This window comes from Ochotona curzoniae, unplaced genomic scaffold, assembly GCF_017591425.1.
Source record: "Ochotona curzoniae isolate NIBS_2020 unplaced genomic scaffold, NIBS_Ocur_1.0 patch137, whole genome shotgun sequence".
Taxonomy (NCBI): domain Eukaryota; kingdom Metazoa; phylum Chordata; class Mammalia; order Lagomorpha; family Ochotonidae; genus Ochotona; species Ochotona curzoniae.
In genome coordinates, this window is record NW_024466681.1 from 206846 (window position 1) to 226680 (window position 19835).

General features: G+C 51.7%; 1 protein-coding gene across 2 annotated transcripts; it reads left to right on the plus strand.

The window, feature by feature from the left end:
* The first annotated feature begins 2153 nt into the window (after window positions 1-2153).
* Window positions 2154-18797, plus strand: LOC121166362 (protein CREG1-like). Of its 2 annotated transcripts, XM_040995509.1 has the most exons (4): window positions 2154-2544; window positions 13333-13452; window positions 14439-14623; window positions 18531-18797. In XM_040995509.1, the coding sequence occupies exons 1-4, from the start codon at window positions 2191-2193 to the stop codon at window positions 18532-18534; spliced, it is 663 nt and encodes a 220-aa protein (XP_040851443.1). In that variant the 5' UTR covers window positions 2154-2190; the 3' UTR covers window positions 18535-18797. The 2 variants fall into 2 exon arrangements, with proteins under 2 accessions (XP_040851443.1, XP_040851444.1); XM_040995510.1 differs by lacking the exon at window positions 18531-18797 and having other exon boundaries at window positions 14439-14627.
* Window positions 18798-19835: the final 1038 nt, after the last annotated feature.

Genomic DNA, 19835 nt, shown 5'->3' on the forward strand with positions numbered 1-19835 from the left:
AGCGACGAGACAATAACAACTTCACAGGAGCCATTTGGGATGAGGGTGAATGCAGGCTGTACGGAGAGAAGTATTCCATCAGGAGAAGCAGAAGGAAGGCTGACATTGGCCACCTCTGGCTAAGTTTTCCCCCAAAACCCCGTGAGGGAGGGGCTTGCTAGCTAAGGGCAAAAGCACCTGGTTGTCACCCTGGAGACTTTCCATGCACCACCCTTACCTGCCCAAGTGGGTTTGGTGCAGTTTTACATGTACAGTATTCATCCAGCCAGGCGGCCATCTCATTAGGATGTGCTGAGAGCCCACGCTGTGCCCTGGGGATCTGGACAGGACAGACAGCATTCCAGCCCTCCCAGAGCTGCTAACACTGGCGCTCATTAGCAAGTCATTAACCAAACACAGGCAGTCATCACAGACGTGATGATGACTACAAAAGAGATCAACATGAATGACTTCTAGCAAGAGTGGCCCAGAAGTCACCTCGGATTGGACACCCTGATGGTGATGAGGCGGCCATGGCCGTGGCAGAAGGCAGCGCACTGCAGGCAGAGGGACCAGCAAATTCAAAGTAGAGAGGGACTCCTAGACTTCGGTCTCACGCTCCAATGTGGGAGGGCAAGTTCTGACCATTCTTTTGTCCTGAGCTTGTGTGCATGTGTGCCATATGTATGTTAGCAATCCTGGGAATAGCAGGAAATATTAATTTTTAAATCCTCTTACAAAAAATTCACATTCTGAGGCTTACAAAGCACTCGTCTTTTGTGTTAATAGAAAAAAAAAAACCAAAGAGTTAGATGAGGCACCTTATCAACCAGCTCCTCGTTTAGACAAGAAAATTGGAGCCTCAGAAGGCTGATGACTCAGTAGCAGTTTGGCCTACCACAGTGAATTCCAGATCTGAAACCACGTGTGTTTCCTTCCCTGGCGGGATAAGGATGACCTATTTATGATGGGTAGGCCATCAAATGATCTGCTTCAGGTACCTGTCTTGATTGAAAAGGATAAACGGTACTTTCTTCCCGTTAAAGTTCTCCGATTTAACCTTCCATCTGATTGTTTTTAAAAAGGGCAAACCTACTGGAGCGTTTCTTCACATTCCTTTCACCTGGATGAAAATTAGTGGTTGTAACCTCCCCGGGCCAGCAGAGGGAGGTGTAGTAGAGGATCCCGCAGTCAGAACTTGGCGCCGGATAGCAGGAGCTTGGGTGTGGGACGGCAAGCAGGAGCCGGACTGGCCTGACACCTGTTGTTGACACCTACTCGCGTGACTGGCCGGGGCAGCTGGGTGAAATTGCTTTTGGGAAGCATAGCCTCCTCAGAGGGCCAGGTGTGGGTCAAAGCCAGATGTGGACAAGCTGACAAAACCCTTGCTACCGACACAGATGAGGAACCTCTATAACAACAACTACAGAGGGAGGTTGAGAGCAGACCAACAAGAGCAAGACGCGCTGTCAGAAGATGTGACTCAGACTGTCCAGCACAGAGGTTGCACCGGCCGGTGAGGGGCTGGAGGGAGGTTCACCTTATTTACCCAGCTCCGGGACAGGAAAAGCAGCCCTGAACGGGTGGGAAAGTCCTTCTGGGAAGAACCCAAACAAGTGCTACTTCCGCGGGGCGGGGCGGCCGGCGAGGACAGCACCCCCAGCTCATGACAGACCCCCCGAGCTTGTGTTCGAGCGTGGACACCGAGACGGACAAGGCCTTCGTGTGTGTCTCCTGGCCAGCGGCTTGAACTTTGGGGCTTCTCCCTTTACTACCGGCAGCCTTGCTGCTGTTTGGCACTGCCCGGGGAGTAAACAGGAGGCGCTTCTGTCCTCCAGGAGGCCAGATAGCCAGAATGCAAAAGTATTCAAACAAAGGGCGCGAGGAGGAGGGTCTGGTGCCAGAAGTCTGACTCGCGCAAGTTGCTAAGTTCCTCCAAGCCTGCTTTTCCCGTCTGGAACCTAAACAAAACAAAGGTCGCGGTTCGGACCGAGCGGCGGCGCGGAGGGCAGATCCTCCTGAGGCTCCTCCCGCAGGTGGCCCAGAGACCCCGCCCACCGCCCGGGCCTGGCGCGCTGATTGGCCATCCCGGGGACGGGGCCTGTCGGGAGTGGGGCCTGCCTGGGGCGGGGCCTTCCCGGGGGCGGGGCCTGTCTGGGCGGGGCCGCGAGCCGGGGTGAAGGCGCCCGGACTCCCCGCGGACGCGCAGCCATGGCCGGGCGCGTCGTGGGCTCTGCGCGCGCGCTGCTCGCCGCCCTGCTGGCGCTGGCGCTCTGGGCGCTGCTGGTGTCGCCGGCGCGAGGCCGGGGCGGCCGGGACCACGGGGACTGGGAGCCGGCCACGCCGCTGCCTCCGCTGCCGCCCCGCGAGGACGCGGCGCGCGTGGCCCGCTTCGTGGCGCACCTCTGCGACTGGGGCGCGCTGGGCACCATTTCCACCCTGGAGGAGGTGCACGGCCAGGCCTTCGCCGACATCCTCTCACTCAGCGACGGGGTCCCGGGCGCCAGCACCGGCGTGCCCTACTTCTACCTGAGCCCACTGCAACTCACCGTGCACAACCTGCAGGTGAGCCGGAAGGGCCGCGGCGGCGTCGGGGCGCTGGGGAGCGGGGCGCGGGGGAGCGGGGCTCGGGGGAGAGGGGCACAAGGGAGCAGGGCTCGGGGGAGAGGGGCGCGGGGGAGCGGGGCGCTGGGGCGCGGGGGCGGGGGAGCGGGGCTCGGGGGAGCGGGGCGCTGGGGAGCGGGGCGCAGGGGGAGTGGGGGAGAGGGGCGCGGGGGAGCGGGGCGCGGGGGAGCGGGGCGCTGGGGAGAGGGGCGCCGGAGTTCTTCCCGCAAGGGAGAACGTGGCTGCTCCAGACAGGACTGGTCGTGTAGGGTCCGTGCCAGCGGGGAGGGCATTGCAGCATCCCAGTAACAAGGCCGGGAGTTCCACGTACGTCCCAGCACTGGGAGGCGCACCTTTGCGAATTCTTTCGCAGTATCCCGGGATGTCCCATCCGCGAGTCACCTTGGGAAGCCTTGTCTCCATTGCTTTGCAGGGGTGCCTTCGGGTTTCTCGGTTTTGTTATTGTTGTTGTTTCTTTCTGTTTTTGTTGTTGTTGTTGTTGTTTGTTTTTTTAACCTCTGCTTCCGAATTGAGGATTTTCCTGCCAGCAGTTCATGGACAACACTATGTTGGTCATTTTTTCTTCTTTTATTTTTTTTTTTTAAGATTTATTAATTTTTATCGGAAAGGCGGATATACAGAGAGGAGGAGAGACAGAGAGGAAGATCTTATGTCCGATAGTTCACTCCCCAAGTAGCCACAACGGCTGGAGCCGAGCCAGTCCGAAGCCAGGAGTCAGGAGTTTTTCGGGGTCTCCCATGTGGGTGCAGCATCCCAAGGCTTTGGGCCATCCTCGACTGCTTTCCCAGGCCACAGGCAGGGAGCTGGATGGGACATGGGGCTGCCAGAATTAGAACCAGTGCCCATATGGGATCTTGGCGCGTGCAAGGCAAGAACTTCAACCACTACGCTATCGCACTGGGCCCTTCTTCTTTTAAAGATTTATTTGTTTGAAAGGCAGAGTTAGAACAAAGGAGAGATCCCCCATCCTTCGGTTCACTTTCCCGGGTGGTCAAAATGCCTTGATGGGGGAGCCCAGAGCTTTGCTGCGGGGGGGTGCGGGGTGTGGGGGGTGTCCCATGTGGGCGCAGTGACTCAAGTACTTGGGCCATCCTCTGCTGCTTTCCCAGATGAAGTGGCAGGAGGTTCCTGGGAAGTGGATCAGCCAGGACTTGAACCTGTGATCCTATTGGCTGTCAGCACAGCAGGTGACAGCTTTACTTGCTGCACCACTGGCCTAGCCCAGTATTTAGGCACACATCTGCACAGCAGAAAGCAGTCTGGCCTCCCCACTTGGGGGCCAGGCCTGCAACGTTGTTGGGCCTCTGCTATCCCAAGGATGGGGACACTCATCTCAGGCTAGAGCCACGCTGGTCTAGGAATGGGACCTGATTTGGTAAGAGGTTCTCTGGGACAAAGATCTGGAATTTGATGTTAACTAGGAAAGTATGTATTTTTTAATAAAGATAAAGGAATGGTTAGTTACACACCTGCTCTGTCAGGATGACTTCAGTTCCACTGATTTTCCGTTCATCATCTCTCCCAACACTCCTGTTAATCCCATTCCCCAGTGGAGGAACGCAAGGCTTGGAGAGGTTAAATCACACACAAAGCCAAACTCAGAGACCCCGCAGGTCTGGCTGCTTTCGAACCACATCTCACCGACCTGTGGCCCGTGAGCAACAAACATCGCACACACTGGTTTTCTTTGCTCATACAGAGCCCGACTTAGCTTTCAGTAAGTTGGAGTTTACTTACAACATTCAGCATTGAGAGTCTGCCTAAGTCCAAACTTGGACCTCCTGTTGAGAAACTGGAAGAGCACTTGGCATTGGAGGCCTACGTTTTCTGAGAAAAGCAGAGGCGGCTGCTTGCTTTAGCCAAAGCAGAGATGGCCCTGCCCACTATTTTCCTATTTCCACTCCTCTCCAGCACTTGATCCGACACCAACTCACTCTACTTCAGAGACGCTCAACTTTGCCTGTAAGTCAGCTACCCGGATGACATTGAAAAATGCAGGACCAAGGCATTATGTAAAGACCCTTTGGTTTGAAACACCTCTATCCCCCCTACCTGATACTAACTAATCGGGGAAGCTGGAGAAACCGCTGCTATAAACAAATAGGTGCGCTGTGGGTGGAAGTTGGTCACCTGACTCGGAGCACAGAGTGCCTGGGTTCGAGTCCCTGCTTCATGCACACCCTGGAGGCATGCCAGGCTCGAGCCCTTGGGCAGTGAGTCAGCAGGTGGCAGTCCTCTCCGGCCTGCTTTTCTACCTAGCTGGAGTCGAGAGTTAGGGAACTGCCGTGGTCATCATCCCCATGTCCGCAAGGAGGGAATTAAGCCTCTGGTGCTGCAGGCAACCCTGCAGAGCCAAGGACTGATCAGCTGGAAGGACAACCTTGCCACACCCAGGATGATCTGGGCAGGTTGTGTCTGTCGGGGAGATGTTGAAGCAGCAGACAGCCGAAAGTTAAATGGGAAGAAAAAAAAGAAGAAAATGTCAGTGTTATCAGAGTTAGAAATCAGCTTATTCCTCTGCCTGTTTGAGAACATGCTTAATATTATGGCCCAACCAAGAAAGGGAAAGAACAGCAGAGGTAGGTTACATCCTGAGAAACATACATCCCCAAAAGTTATGAAAGTTAAAAAGTTAAGTTTTTCCATCTGCTTACGAGTTGCACGCAGGGGCCTGCTTTGTGGATAAAACCTCTGCTTGTGGCGCCAGCACCCTGGGTGGACACCAGTTTGCGCACCAGCTGCTCCATTTCCAATCTAGCTCCTTGCTAATGGCCTGGGAAGCAGCTGAGGACGGTCCACGTGTTTGGAACCTTGCCATCCGTGTGGATGATGCTGATGAAGCTGCTGGCTTTAGCCTGGATCTGCCGTGACCATTGTGGCCATTTGGGAAGTGAACCAGCAAATGGATGATTTCTCTAACTCTCTTTCAGAAACATAAGTATTAAAAAAAATTAAATTGGGCCTGGTGCGATAGCGTAGTGGTTAAAGTCCCATGTGGGCGCTGCTGTCCCAGCAGCCCTGCTTCCCATCCAGCTCCATGCTTGTGGCCTGGGAAAGCAGTTGAAGACGGTGCAGAGTCTTGGGACCCTGCACCCGCATAGGAGACCTGGAGGAAGTTCCTTGCTCCTGGCTTCAGATTAGCACAGTACCGGCCATTGCGGCTTCTTGGGGAGTGAATCATCAGACGGAAGATCTTCCTCTCTGTCTCTCCTCCTCTCTGTACATCTCACTTTCCAATAAAAATAAATAAATCTTTTTTAAAAATAAAATTGCATCCACAGGTTAATCCAGAAAGATAAATCCCTGTTTATCTTGAGATGTTTCCTAAGGATTTCCAGGGGGATTACTTACCCAAGATAAAATTCTTCAAGAAATTGCTAGCTCAGATTGAATCTTGAGAAATTCCTGTTTCAACAAAAAATTTCACAAGGTGTCATTATGTCCAAAGGACAAAACAGCGAGTGGCGCAGGAGCGACCGAGATGGCCCATTCCGTGCCTCCACAGTCCCATCGCACAAGTGCAGTCTCCTGGCAGTTTGTGGGTACCCTCCTCTGCTCCCCACCCTGTGTGGGATCTCAGCCCCAAGAGCCTGGGCTGGGCCCAAGTCCTCCCCTCATGTTCGGTGCCCAATCTTATATTCACAGGATGGTACTTTCTTATTGAATAAACTTTTGCTGCCTTTAGGAAAAAAAAAAGTGCAGTTTAGAGACTCACTTGTGGGCATCATGCTGGCTGCCAGCTAGGTCTCTACCCACGTTAGGAAGACACGTCTCACGTAGGAGTTCAGGTGCCCACGAGGGCCACGCTAGAATGTCTGAGCCTGGTCCTAGCAGCTGACCGGTCACCTCGGTGTGTGCTGCCTCTTCTTGGTCCCCCTTCGGATCTCCAGGGAGTACTTTCTGTCCTCTTGCTGGGGTCGAGTAGCCTGGAAGGAGCAGAAAGTCCTGGGTTGGGGACCGCTCTGACTTGGGGGGTGGGCTAAGTCACCCGAATGGGTTTGGTGCCTCGTGTTTCTTGGGGGTATTTTTCCCTTGGCTGTATGTTTGTACAGTAAGTGTTATAGGAAGATGGAGCTGCTGCCAGTTGGCGCTGGACTCGCTGAGTCAGCGATGAAATGTCAGGGTTTCATTCTTTTGTGGCAAGATCTCCAACTGTTGGCCTCCCTTCCTTCTTGGCATCCTCGTGGTACACTTCTCTCTTCTGGCCAGACTTGACTTATTTCCTTGATGCACTAAAACGAGTGTTCCCTAAAGCCTCCTTTTTAAAATCCTCTTTTCGGTATGACTCAGGGATCACATAACACTCTTGGGGTGCCACTTCCACTTACTCGGATTCACTTCCACTTGCTGACCTCTGTGAAGTTGGGTTCCTGTCTGTGGGCGTTTTCACCTCCTTGGTGAGCCACAACCTCACATGTGACATGTGCAAATTCAAACCCGCCTCCCCCTCCCTGGTTAGGTTTTAGGACTTTGAGGATTCCAAAAAGCCACGGAGGCAGCTTGGAAAAGGGGGGGGTCAGAGTGAGGGAGGTTATGAGAATGGGACTTGGGCCCGCCCAGACAGAACAGGGCGGGTGAGGGGTGCACGTGTTGAAGCCGGGATGCATTCTGTTTGAGCGGCAGGCAGGGTACACTCTTCTTTTTTTTTTTTTTAAGATTTATTTTATTTAATTATTTATGTGTCTTTAGATTTATTTGTTTATCTTTGTTGCTAAGTCAGATATATAGAGAGGAGGAGAGACAGAGAGGAAGATCTTCCATCCGATGATTCACTCCCCAAGTGACCGCAGTGGCTGCAGCTGAGCTGATCCAAAGCCAGGAACCAGCAATTCCTCCAGGACTCCCACGCGGGTGCAGGGTCCCAAGGTTTTGGACCATCCTCAACTGCTTTTCCAGGCCACAGGCAGGGAGCTGGATGGGAAGCAGTGCTGGCAGGATTAGAACCGGCATCCATATGGGATCCTGACACATGAAAGGCGAGGACTTTAGCTGCTAGGTTACCACGCTGGGCCCCGGATACCTTCTTAAGCTGTTTGTTAGAGGAGGTACAGAGCACCCCAGGGACCCCAGTGAGGCAAAGCGGGGGGATTGCAGACAAACTCCTTGGTAAAGTTACCATATATTGTCCCATTAGCAGTGATTAATCCCAGTGCCTAAAATAGCAAGCTTGATATGGCACAGCCTGAGTTTGGCATCATTTGATGATCTGACAATGTATTTTACACAATGACAGTTCTTCCTCCCAGTTGAGAGCTGTGTCTTTTGAGAGTTGCAGGAATCCAGCCAGAAGCCTCAAAGTCAAAGACTCAATTTGAAAACTTTAAATCCAAAGAAGTGTCAGAGGTTGAAACTGGTCATTTTAATCAAAGCTGTGGGCCAGATTTATTCAGAGTTCAGGTGATCACTTAACGTTTAAAAAATAGGCAGGTAAAAATAATTCCTTTAACATTCAGGTTATTAAATTTTTATTTATTTTTTTATTTTTTAAAAGATTTATTTATTTTGTTGGAAAGTCAGATATACAGAGAGAGGGAGAAATTGAGAGAAAATCTTCCATTTGCTGTGTCACTCCCTGAGTGGCCGCAACAGCCCAAGCTGAGCCAGTCAGGAGCCCGGAGCCTTTCCACGTCTCCCACACAGGTGCAGGGTCCCGAGGCCTTGGGCCATCCTCCACTGCTTTCCCAGGTCACAAGCAGGGAGCTGGATGGGAAGTGGGGCAGGAGGGACATAAACTGACACCCATATGGGATCCTGGTGCATGCAAGGCAAGGATTTAGCCACTGAGCCATTGCACTGGGCGCCCCCCCCCAGATTAAATTTAATAAAGGCATAAGATGCATAAAATTTTGCTACCTAGATTAGTAACTGCAGCTTTTGAATTTTTGGAGGAATTAAGAAGAAAAGGGGTCCTTGACCGAAGTGTTGCGTACTTTAGGAGTCTTAGGAAAATATGCAACCAAGAGGATAGGACTTTTAGGCATAGTATCAACAGCACTTCCTTAGAAGGCATGGGTATTGGGCCCAGCGTGGTGGTGCAGTGGTTAAGGTCCTCGCCTAGCACGCCCGGGATCCCATATGGGCGCCGGTTCTGATCCTGGCAGCCCCGCTTCCCTTCCAGCTCCCTGCTTGTGGCCTGGGAAAGCAGTCGAGGACGGCCCAAAGCCCAAAGCTTTGGGACCCTGCACCCGCGTGGGAGACCCGGAAGAGGCTCCTGGCTTCAGATCGGCATAGCATCGGCCGTTGCGCTCACTTGGGGAGTGAATCATCGGATGGAAGATCTTCCTCTCTGTCTCTCCTCTCTGTATATCCGCCTTTCCAATAAAAAATAATAAAAATAAATCTTTAAAAAAAAGAAAAGAAGGCATGGATATTGTTGAGAATCGCGTTGTGGATGAGAAAAGATCTTGATGAGTCATGAGTGCAACAGTGACTCGGCAGTTTATAGCATTTTAGGAAGCAAAGCAGGCTTCGCTGACCTTTGCACTTTTAGATCTGAAAGCTCTCCAGTTTAACAAGGCATGCACTGACAAGGGGGCATCTTCAAAAGGTGGGCAGAGACACTTTTGTTTGGATAGAGCAGCTGGGGGACACCCTTGTCAGTTGACAAAAACTTGAGGGGGAGATTGGAAAACACCACCCTGCGGGGAGCCATCTCTACATGAGCTCAGAAACAGCTCTTGTCAATGTCTTTTTCAAAATGGCGGCAGAGAGGGCAGGGAAATGAGGCTCGTGGTGAGTTGTAATGGGGAAGGCCAGCACCTCCTCCCCCATCCCCGACTCCACCTGCAGCCTCTGAGATGGCAGAGGAGGATGTGGTAGATGGGGTCAGGGGGCCCAGGTGGGGAGTGTGAGAGAGCTGGCCTGCAGGTCTGGTAAGATGTTCCTCCTGCCTGAATGTGGTACAGAGACTGGCTGAAGAGCAGAGCAGGGAGAGGCCAGAGGGGCTGGGTGAGCCTGTGTCTGTGAGACATTGGCAAAGACTTGGGCTGGGGAAAGACCGGGAGCGGGCTACGCTTAGCGTCACCTCGCGGTGAAGTTGCTCAGGACCTACCGCTGTTCCTGTGTGTCTTGGCTGGTTCTCTGAAATATATGGCTGAAGCGTAGGTTTTGTATTTGTGCAAGAAAGAATTTAGATGTGCGACAGAGAGAGTAAATTAGGATAGCAAGGGTTAAAGGGATATGGCATTCATCAGGACAAATGTGCACCCCTCAGGGTGTGGTGGCTGGGGAGGGCAGCCATTCAGACTAGAAAAAGTGAGGTTACGTTGTTTAATGAAGAGAATACACCCGAGCCCCAGCCACTTCTCAGAGAGGGGTGCAGGGCCGGTTGGTGCCGTGGGGTGAGCAGCTGCAGTATTAATATGGGAATGGGCTATAGGGGCAAGAGGAGGAGGGTGAGGGGAAGAAGGGGGTGGAGAAGGTTTGGAAAGAAGGGGTAACCTTTTGGAAGGAGCTTGTTGGAAGTGTGAACGAGCAGTGAGGGGAGGGGACGGGAGGAGGGAGCCTGGAAGAAGGAGACTGAGAAAGATGTTTGGGAACATGAGGATGGTTTTGAGCTGGGTGCCTGAGCTGGGTGCAGGAGCAGGCGTAAGGAGGAGGCAGGTGCAAGGATGTGATTGGCCGGGTTAACGTTAAACTCTAGGCTCAGGAGTTCAGTTCCTGACTGCTTCACTCAGGAGGCGAGTCTGATGGATGATGGAACAAAAGGAGCTGATGGAGAGAGGTCTACCTGGACATAGTCGCATTTTCCATTGTGACTGATGGAGTTGTCTGCCTTGGGGAATTTGTGAGTGCAAGGTCCCATCTTTGGACTGCTAACGACTGCAGGGGCATGTGCAAGACAGTGGGGGTGAGTTCCAGAGAGAGAAAAATTTGAAATTTCCCTCTCCACCCTGATTGGAGTATAAGCGTTGACAGGGCACAGGGTTAGAAGCCAACTTCATTCCCTTCGGGCATCGGGCAGAGTCCCCTCTTAAGCTGCTCATGGGGTGGGGGTGGGGGGGTTGAGGAGAGATGCAGAGCCCCAAGTGCATCCTGAGAAGGTGGGTGGGTGACCTGCACTTGGTGAAGTTTACAAGGCATTGTTTCAGTAGACTGCGATATGCTGGGTGCGGGGCGTTCCTGAGCAGTAACCCTCCCACCAGCCTTAGATGCCCTGGTTGTGCCCAGCTTCAGCAGGTTTGGAGAACAAGGCATGGGGATCCTAACAGGTCCTAACACTGTAGGTCCTCTGTGTCTCACCCCGAAGGCAGTTGTTTCCTTGGCATTCACGGTTGCCATTCTCTTACCCCCTCCCCACCAGCCCACTGTTCCCAAACGCTGTTTTCCTTTACTGTTTTATTTGCACCCTTATTCCTTCCTCTCTATTTTTGCCACCCATCTTTTCTTTTCTTTAAGATTTTTTTTTTACTTTTATTGGAAAATCATATTTACAGGGAGAAGAAGAGCTAGAAAGATCCCCCATCCACTGGTTCACTCCCCAAGTGGCCACAACGGCTAGAGCTGAGCCGATCTGAAGCCAGGAGCCCGGAGGCTCTTCCAGGTCTCTCACACAGGTGCAGGGTCCCAAGGTTTTGGGCTGTCCTCGACTGCTTCCCCAGGGCACAAGCAGGGAGCTGGATGGGAAGTGGGGCTGCTGGAATACAAGCTGGTACCCATATGGGATCATGGCATGTGCAAGGTGAGGACTTTAGTCACTAGGCTACCATGCCTGGCAACGTTACCACCCATCTTTAGGTGAAGTCCTTATCACCCTATGTTTAGAAGTACCAGGGTATCTCTTAACTCACTTCTGTGCTATGCCCACCCGATGCCCATGAACAAGATGCCTCTCGCAGCCCTGCCCCCTGCTCAGAGCATCTGAAATACACTCCAGGGCATGACAGTTGCCTGGTGGTTTTTCGGAATGTGTATGCCAAAGGTGGCTTCGGGACAGCTGCATCCCATAGAGGAGTCTGAATCCGGCTCTGCTTCAGTTCCAGCTTCCTGCTAATGCAGCCCTGGGAGGTGACAGGTGTGGCATGAGAAGCCAGGTCCCTGGCATCCACGTGGGAGGCCTGGATGTTCCTAACCTTAGACTTCAGTCTGCCCCAGACCCACCTGTTGTGGGCGCTTCAAGGATGAGCCATCAGGCGGGAATGCTGGTTTCTTTCTGTCCTCCCTCCCGTTTTCAAATGAATAAAAAGCATTTTTTTAAGTGCAAATAATTAGCTGGTGATTTGGCTAGGAATCAGTATTTTCCACTCTCCCCAAGCAGGTGATATTGGAAGCCCTGGTCTGCAAGACCCCACCTAGACTCCTCAGCATGGATTTGAGCCAGTCTCTCCCACTTCAACATCCCTCCTCCCAGAGCCAGTCTGCTTTTTCCCACCCTCCTCGCAGCTTATGCTCTCCCACTTGAATGCTTTTCAGTCTTGCTTGCCTTGTCTGTAATCTGTCCTCCCACTCCTGCCCTCATTTTGAATGTCTGTTTAGAATGTGTTGCCTCTGGGCTGTGGGGGCCAGGTCTCTTACAACGAACTCCACAGCCTTGACCTCAGCCGGGGCTTTGTTTCCCATCTCATAGTTTATGTCTGACTCTTCACCACATTGTATAGTGTAGACCCGAGAAAGAAGAGACCTTACCCAAGTCCCTTGAGTTCTCACTAGCTTCCTGCAGGGCCTTGCCCGGTCGTTTCAAGAGAGCCACTGTTTGGCTAACTGGGACCCAGGATTGCTGACAAATGGCAAAGCTCTCTACCACGACCCCCTAGGGCCAAAAGAGTCAAGTAGTTGGAAATGCACCACAGGAATATTGCTGTAAGCTTCATGGGCCAAAAATGCCTTTTGTGAAGCTGATGTGCGAATAAGAGAACTGAGGAAGTTTGTTGGCCTCACTTTTTGAAATGGAAGCAGGAATCTGCTTCTGTTGCCAGAGCAGGAATGAGCAACTTCTGTGGGGTTTTGCAAGTCATGTGGCTGCCTCTGCTGAGCCAAGATAGCCATGCAGCATGACTCAGCTGCTCTCAGGCTCATGTTGTGTAACTCGTTAGTTGATGGAGCAACTGTGGTTATTTTTCTGCATTTGGATTTGCATTAGAATTTAACCATTTGGATCTTTCCATGAAGGGTATAGACCAGCCTGGAATCTGGGTACTTGGAATTTTTCTGATAAATGTGGAATAAACTCAAAGTTTAAGAAAAAAGACTACGTAAAAATATATCTTTTTAAAAATTTTTCAAGATTTGCTTATTTGAAGGACAGATCTTGCATCTGTTGATTCACTCTCCAGATGGCTGCCACAGCTAGGGCTGGGCCAGGCCAAAGCCAGCAGTGTCTTCCAGGGTGTCACGTACACGCAGGGGTCCGAGGAGTTGGGTCATCTGCCGCAGCTTTTCCCATGTGCATAAATGTGGAGCTGGGTCCAAAGTGCAGCAACCGGGACTCAAACCAGCTCCCATATGGGATGCTGGCGGTTGCTCTATCCACTGCACTACAGCATCAGCCCTGAAAACAGTCCTTGTAAGTTAGTTAATTTTAAATACAAACACTTCCCTTTTGCAAGGGAATGCCAGGCTCAGTCTCTGGCCAGCAAATGTCTCTCCCTCTCAATATGAAGGTATTGTTGCACGGTTCCCGGTTTTTCAAAATGGTTTAGCTCTAGGGACTTTGTGTGCACAATGTGTAAAGTGTATTACCCATCCAGAAATCACGATTCCCATGAGCGAGACTGAACTTTCTCTCCACAGGAGAATCCCCGTGCCACCCTGCTCCTGTCCTTGGCACAGACTGCCTTCTGCAGGAAGAAGGGATTTGATCCCCAAAGTCCCCTCTGTGTCCACATCATGCTGTCAGGCTCCGTGACGAAGGTAAGGAATTGTCCTCCAAGGAGGGACGTGGCCTCAGAAGAGCACTGTTCATTGGCAGTGAAAGAAGGAACTCTTTGAGGATAAAGCACAAGTGGGTTTTGATTGGGATAATATTAGCATATGTTGTGATAGGAGGGATCTTAGGAAAGTTCTGGGAAATGTGTGCTGTGAAAAAACTGGCATGGATTTCAAAATGTTTCAACAAAGTATGCCTAAATGGTTCCATTTTCTGTGAATTTAAGGAACATCTCGTCAACCACAGCCTGCTACTCCAGCGTGTTGCACACTTTGTTACTTTCCTTGCCTGAGCTCCTTGTCTCTGTATTGGGCCAAGAAGAAGAGTTTGGGTGCCTAAAAATCTAGACCTCCCCTGGGGTAGTTTGGGATGAGTGTGGGCTGGGAGAAGTTCAGCAAAATCCCTGGCAAGGCGGCGAGCAGGTGTCAGCATGCCGTCTGGTGGTGGACCCGACAGACTTGCCGCTGGTCCTGACAGTCAGGGACTGGGAACTCCTCAGAGGAATTTCATTTGTCACTCTTGGCTGTAGCTGTGCAGCTGGGTATCTTCTGGGCCAAGGAACGAGGGAGGAGCTACAAATGTTCCTGAACCCTACTAAAGACTTTTCCCCTTCGCATGCAATTCTAGCCATGCTTATTAACGTGTGCATGTGATGGAGTGACGATGGCAGTGCTGTGCGTGTCAGGCACCAGTTACATTCTGAGAAAGCGCCTTGGGCCAGTTACCCTGGAGGCTCAAAATGAAGTTTGGTATCCCTAATGGTTTCTCATCTCTGCACATCTGCTGGTGACGGTATCAGGCCTCCTTTGTTTTCTCTGGGTTCCTTAAGATCAGCATTTACAACTAGCTGAGTTCTGAGGGTTTGTAGAATGCTGAAATCTCATATTTTTTTAAAAAAAAGATATCTATGTATGTATGTGTATGTATTGCACACTGCTGTGAGTAGGCTTATTGTACTGATTTCTCTTAGGTGAATGAAACAGAAGCAGCCCTCGCCAAGAAGTCCTTATTCACGCGGCACCCTGAGATGGAGACCTGGCCTTCCAGCCACAACTGGTTCTTTGCCAAGTTGAATATCACTAATATTTGGGTCCTTGACTACTTTGGCGGGCCTAAGATCGTGACGCCTCAAGAATATTACAATGTCACATTTCAGTGAGTACTGGGCCATCTCTGTCCTTTCTGCATCTACAGCCTTTGCCTTGGTCTGCAGCTTTCCAAGCTTTCCAAGTTGCCTATGCCTTGGACCCCTTGACCTCTTCTGAGGGTATTTTTAAGTGCATCAGTTACCTAGGATTACAAAGCAAACCAACTATGTTGAAATACTTTTAAAGGGCCAGAGCATTGGCTTAGCAAGCGATTCCTTGCCTACAGCACTGGCATCCCGTATGGGTGCTGACCTGCATCCCGAATGTTCTAGTTCTGATCTAGCTCCGTAGTAATGATCGGGGAAAGCAGCAGAGTATAGCCCAATACCTTGGGAACCTGCATCCACATGGAAGACGCAGAAGAAGCTCCTGGCTTCCAAGTCCAGACCTGCTCAGTTCTGGCCATTGCAACCTTTTAGGGAGTGAACCAGTAGATGGAAGATCTCTCACTCTCTTTTTCTATCTCTATGTAACTTTCCTTTTAAAGATTTATTTAAAGACAGATTTACAGAGAGAAGGAAAAACAGAGAGAAAGATCTTCCATCTATTGATTCATTCCTCAAGTGTCTGCAATGGCCAGAACTGAGCCAAGCCAAAGTCAGGAGTTTCTTCCAGGTCTCCCACACAGGCGCAGGATCCCCAAGACTTTGGGCTGTCCTCCACTGCTTTCCCAGGCCACAAGCCGGGAGCTGAATGGGAAGTAGAGCAGCTGGGACACAAACTGGCATTTGTATGGAATCCTGGTGCATATAAGGCAAGGATTTAGCCACTGAGCCATTATTCCAGGCCCTGTAATTCCGACTTTCAAGTAAAAAATCGATACATCTTAAATTTTTTTTTTTTACAAAGTATGAAGTGGCAATCATGCCATTATTCACATTAACTAATATGAGATTAAATAATCTGTGAATAATTTGTTATGTTGAGTTGAGAAGCAGAGTGACACAGAGGGAGACAGAGAGGAAAAGAGATCTCCCCAAGTGGCCCCAACAGCCAGGAATAGGCCAGGCCAGGCCAAAGCCAGGTACAGTTTCTTACCTGTGTGGCATCTCACCTGGGCCATCTTCCACTGATTTCCCACTTGCGTTAGCAGGGAGCCGGATCAGAGGTGGAGTAGCCGGGATTAGCAGTCTGATATGGGATGCTGGTGTCACCAACAGTGGCTTAACCTGCTGCCTCACACTGTGGTCCGTGTAACTCTGCCTAAAGGACTAAAGATGGCACTTGAAGACATCTGCTCATTTCAGTTAGAGCTTAACAACAACAACAAAAGAATCCCACCTACGTTCACAGCACCCTGAACTCCAGCTGCAGGCCTGGGCACAGGTTGAAATCCTGACCGATGGCTCCGAGCAGAGCCCAGCAACACCCACCCAGGAGGGTGTCTTCCCAAGACAAGCCGACTGGCGGCTTCTGCACTGTGAATGTGCCCCAGGCGTATCTGAGCAGGTGGCCCCATTTGATCCCTCTGCCTCCAGGACTATGCATGCCAGGGTGAGAGATGTGGTTCATTCCAGCAGGAAATGGATGCTTGGGACAGAGGAATCACCAGAGAGCATGTGAGAGAAGCTGAGTGGGAAGGGGAAAGGGGTCAGGAAAGAAGGCCTGGCCACGCTGGCATCCGAGTGAAGCAATTCTGGCCATCACCAGCCTCCATCTGCCTCATCAGTAGGTGACAGTGATGAATCCTACAGGAGCAGCTGGTATGCGCCAGGCTTGTGCTGCTGGCTGCGCCAACCCAGAGGCTGAGTTTGTGAGTTCACTGTCAGATGCAGTGCTAGGGCACAGAGAAACCTGGGAAGCAGGGGTGTCCCCAAGCCCTGAGCTCCCTTCTCATCCTCAGGCTCTCCTGCCCCTTTGGATTACCTGCGTGGAGCCGGCCAGTTCTCAAATCCCGTGTGATTGCAATGCACTTTGTCCTTGCTGTGACTGACTGTGGGGAGAACAAAGGGAGGAGGCCAGTCTCCCTTGGGGGCCTGGAGTTCTTGGTGTTTGTTCATCCTGTATTTTACTGTGCTGTAGTAGGATGGTCTTGGGGAAGAACCATCTGGACAGCAAAGCTTGAGGACGAGGGGACAGTGCAGGCCAGAGCAGGTGTTTTGGCAGCTTTGTCTAGCTTGCCTATGTGCCACCAAGGTTCCAGCAGTACTGGCATCTATCTGGCTGCCACGCATGCCGGGCAGGAGGCTTGGGCACTCCTTTCCAAAACTGGCACTGACATCCTGTTTAAAAAGAAAAGAAAGAAAAATGTGTTTATTTTATTTGAAAGAGTTACAGAGAGACAGAGAAAAAGCTCTTTCGTCATGTCCCAAATGGCGGCGACTGCCAGACCTGGGCCAGTCCGAAGCCAGAAGCCAGGAGCTTCTTCTGGGTCTCTCACGTGGGCACAGGGATCTGAGCACTTTGGCCATTCTCTGCTGCTTCCCCAGCATCTTCTACTGCTTTCTCAGGCCATTAGCAGGGAACTAGATGGGAAGCGGAGTAGTTAGGAATTAACGGATGCCTATATGGGATGGTGGTGCTGCAAGCAGAGGCTTAGGATGCTGCACCACAGCACTGGCCCCAGCCATCCTGGAACAGAGGCAGCAGTTACAGTAGGATGACCAGGTACCACATTATCCAAGAAGGGACTCTGGTTGGGCTGCTCCTTGAGGTGTGTGTTTACATTCATAGGATACCATGATCTGTGAAATGCGGGTAGCTTTGTGTATGCCCAAGGACCACACTTACCTAAATGACACCGCTGTTTCCTCCCAAGGCTGCACTGTGGGACAGTGAGTAGAACAGGTCATCTGTGACCGCTGTTGGTGACAACATTTTTCCCTTGTCCTCAAGCAGCTGCACGCCGAGATCCAGGAATGAGCAGTGTCCACAGCTGCCCTGTCTGGCCAGGCCCTCTAACTGTTCCTCATCCATTTCAGAGTCTGCACTCAAGGCTCTTCCACCCCACTACTCCACCCCTACATCAGCCACCAGAACTGCTTCATCCCGATCTGGGTTGAGGGCCACACATTTCGGGGGATCCACTCACAGGGGCCTCACAGCCAACCTGGACCTTCCCCAGTCTAGCTGCGTCCTCGCTCTGCCATCCAGAGCCACTTCAGGAAATGCATTTTCTCCCAATTGCACAAAGACCCCCAGCCTCTGAAATCAGTTCTCAGTGGAGCATAGCAGGACAACAGAATCAGTTCCACTTGCTAGAGCTGGCAGGGAGCCATGCTCGATGGGCTGCAGCTCCCTGGACTGCTGGGTCCAGACCCAGGAGCACACCTGCATGTCAAGTGCAAGGTTTTAGAGTGTTGACCCGGCGTGTTTGCTGCACCACAGAGTCCATAGCTCTGAGCCTTGCTTTCTGCCTCTATTAAGCTGAGCATCACTGTTGCCCCGGCCTCATCTTATCTCCTCTGCCGCATCCGGATAATTCCAAGCAAAGACAGGCGTACCCAAAGGTCATGAATTACAAGTTCACCCAGCAGCTGTTGCCTGGAGATGGATTTCCTGATCAGCTGTGGCCTACATGGAGAAGTGAGACAAAGGCTCAGGGGTGTTAACTGGCAGGTCCCCGTTCCTTTGCCCCAGCGTTCAGGTCCCCAGCTGCTCTCAACCTGCTCTGTCTTAAATAGCAGCCACTGCTGTAGCACCGGTGTGCTTGTTGCTATCCGCGGGCAGCATTGCATAGCTGTGTCAGACTCTTACCAGGAGGCAGTACACGTTTGCTGAAATGCAGCTTCCTGGCTGACTCCACTACACCTGTCGGAAGCAGAGCGCGGCCCTCTGCATCTTAGCCAAGTCAGCACACCGAGGTGACTGGAGGCAACTCAGCACCTTCAAGGTGTCACCCAGGAGTCTCCCTGGTCATCTCCTAGAAGGAATGCATCAGATAACACTTGGTCCTCTCTCTTTCCTCTCTCCAGGTGAAGCAGAATGTGATGCATTGAACGCCCTGGACCGACTTCTGAGGGTGGCTCACACACGCCGATGGGCCTCGGGTTGACCTGAGGGGTCCACCCGGAGTGCTGGCCGGTGTCTGTCATGGGTCTGCTTGCTTGCTAATTCCACAACGACTTGGCTCTCTGCAGAATCTTCTGGAAGATCTGGCTGCTGGATGTTGTTCACACTAGGAAAGCACTTTTCTCAGAGAACAGTGTCTTTGATTCTAATAAAAGAGGCTTTGTTCGGTCCGTTCCAGTGATTTCCCTCCCCGGCCCCCTAGAGGAGCTGCCTGAAGGTGGCAGGTGCCAAGTTTAGATTGTTCCTGGGTATTGGAGGGTACCAGGGCCTGTGCCCTTCATCCTGGAAGCTGCTCTGTGGTCAACAGGCTTACGATTCCCCCACTGTCTCCTGCACTGCCTAGGCCTAGTGCAGGAGTGTAGGTTCCTGAGCCAGAATCCTGTTGAAGGAGACCACAACAAAACACCAGCAGGCTCCCCTGCCAACCCCGGGCCTTGCTGATCCCCCTAGAGTGCAAACTCCCATCTTATGCAGCACTTTAAAAACAAACTTTTGGAGGCCAATGCCACAGCACAATAGGTTGGACCTCTGCCTACAGTGACAGGATCCCATTTTGCACCAGTTAGTGTCCCAGCTGCTTCACTTCCCATCCAGCTCCCTGTTGATAACCTGAGACAGCAGCTGAGGGTGGTCAATGTCTAAGGTCCCTCTATGCACTTGGGAGACCTAGAGGAGGCTCCTAGCTCCTGGCTTTGGATTGGCACAGTTCTGGCCATTGTGGTCATTTGGGGAGTAAACCAACAAATGGAAGAATTTGTGTCCTTTCTCTGTTACTCTGCTTTTCAAACAAAAATAAATCATTTTTAAAAGGCCTTTCCGTTTCTAAAACCACACTTAGAACACACACACACACACACACACACTTCATGTCTCCTTCATTTGGTTTCCCCAGCCTAGGTGAATATTGTATAATCAGACTCCTCCTTCCAAAGCAGTCACAGGCACATGGGCACATCCAGACACACACACACATACACACACACACACACGTATGTTGCCATTAGGCCCCAGACAGGGAGTCACAAAGAGGAGGCAGGTTGCTGTATGTGGCCCTGGGGTTCTGTTCTCCGTGGAGCTAACCTGGGCATGCAGTGGCTTCAGCTTGGGTGTACACACCCTCCTGAAGCATAACAGAGCATCCACCTGGAGCTGGTCAGCAGGATGGGAGGGTGGTGTTTAAAAGGAAAGGTGTTTCATCAGAGGAAGAC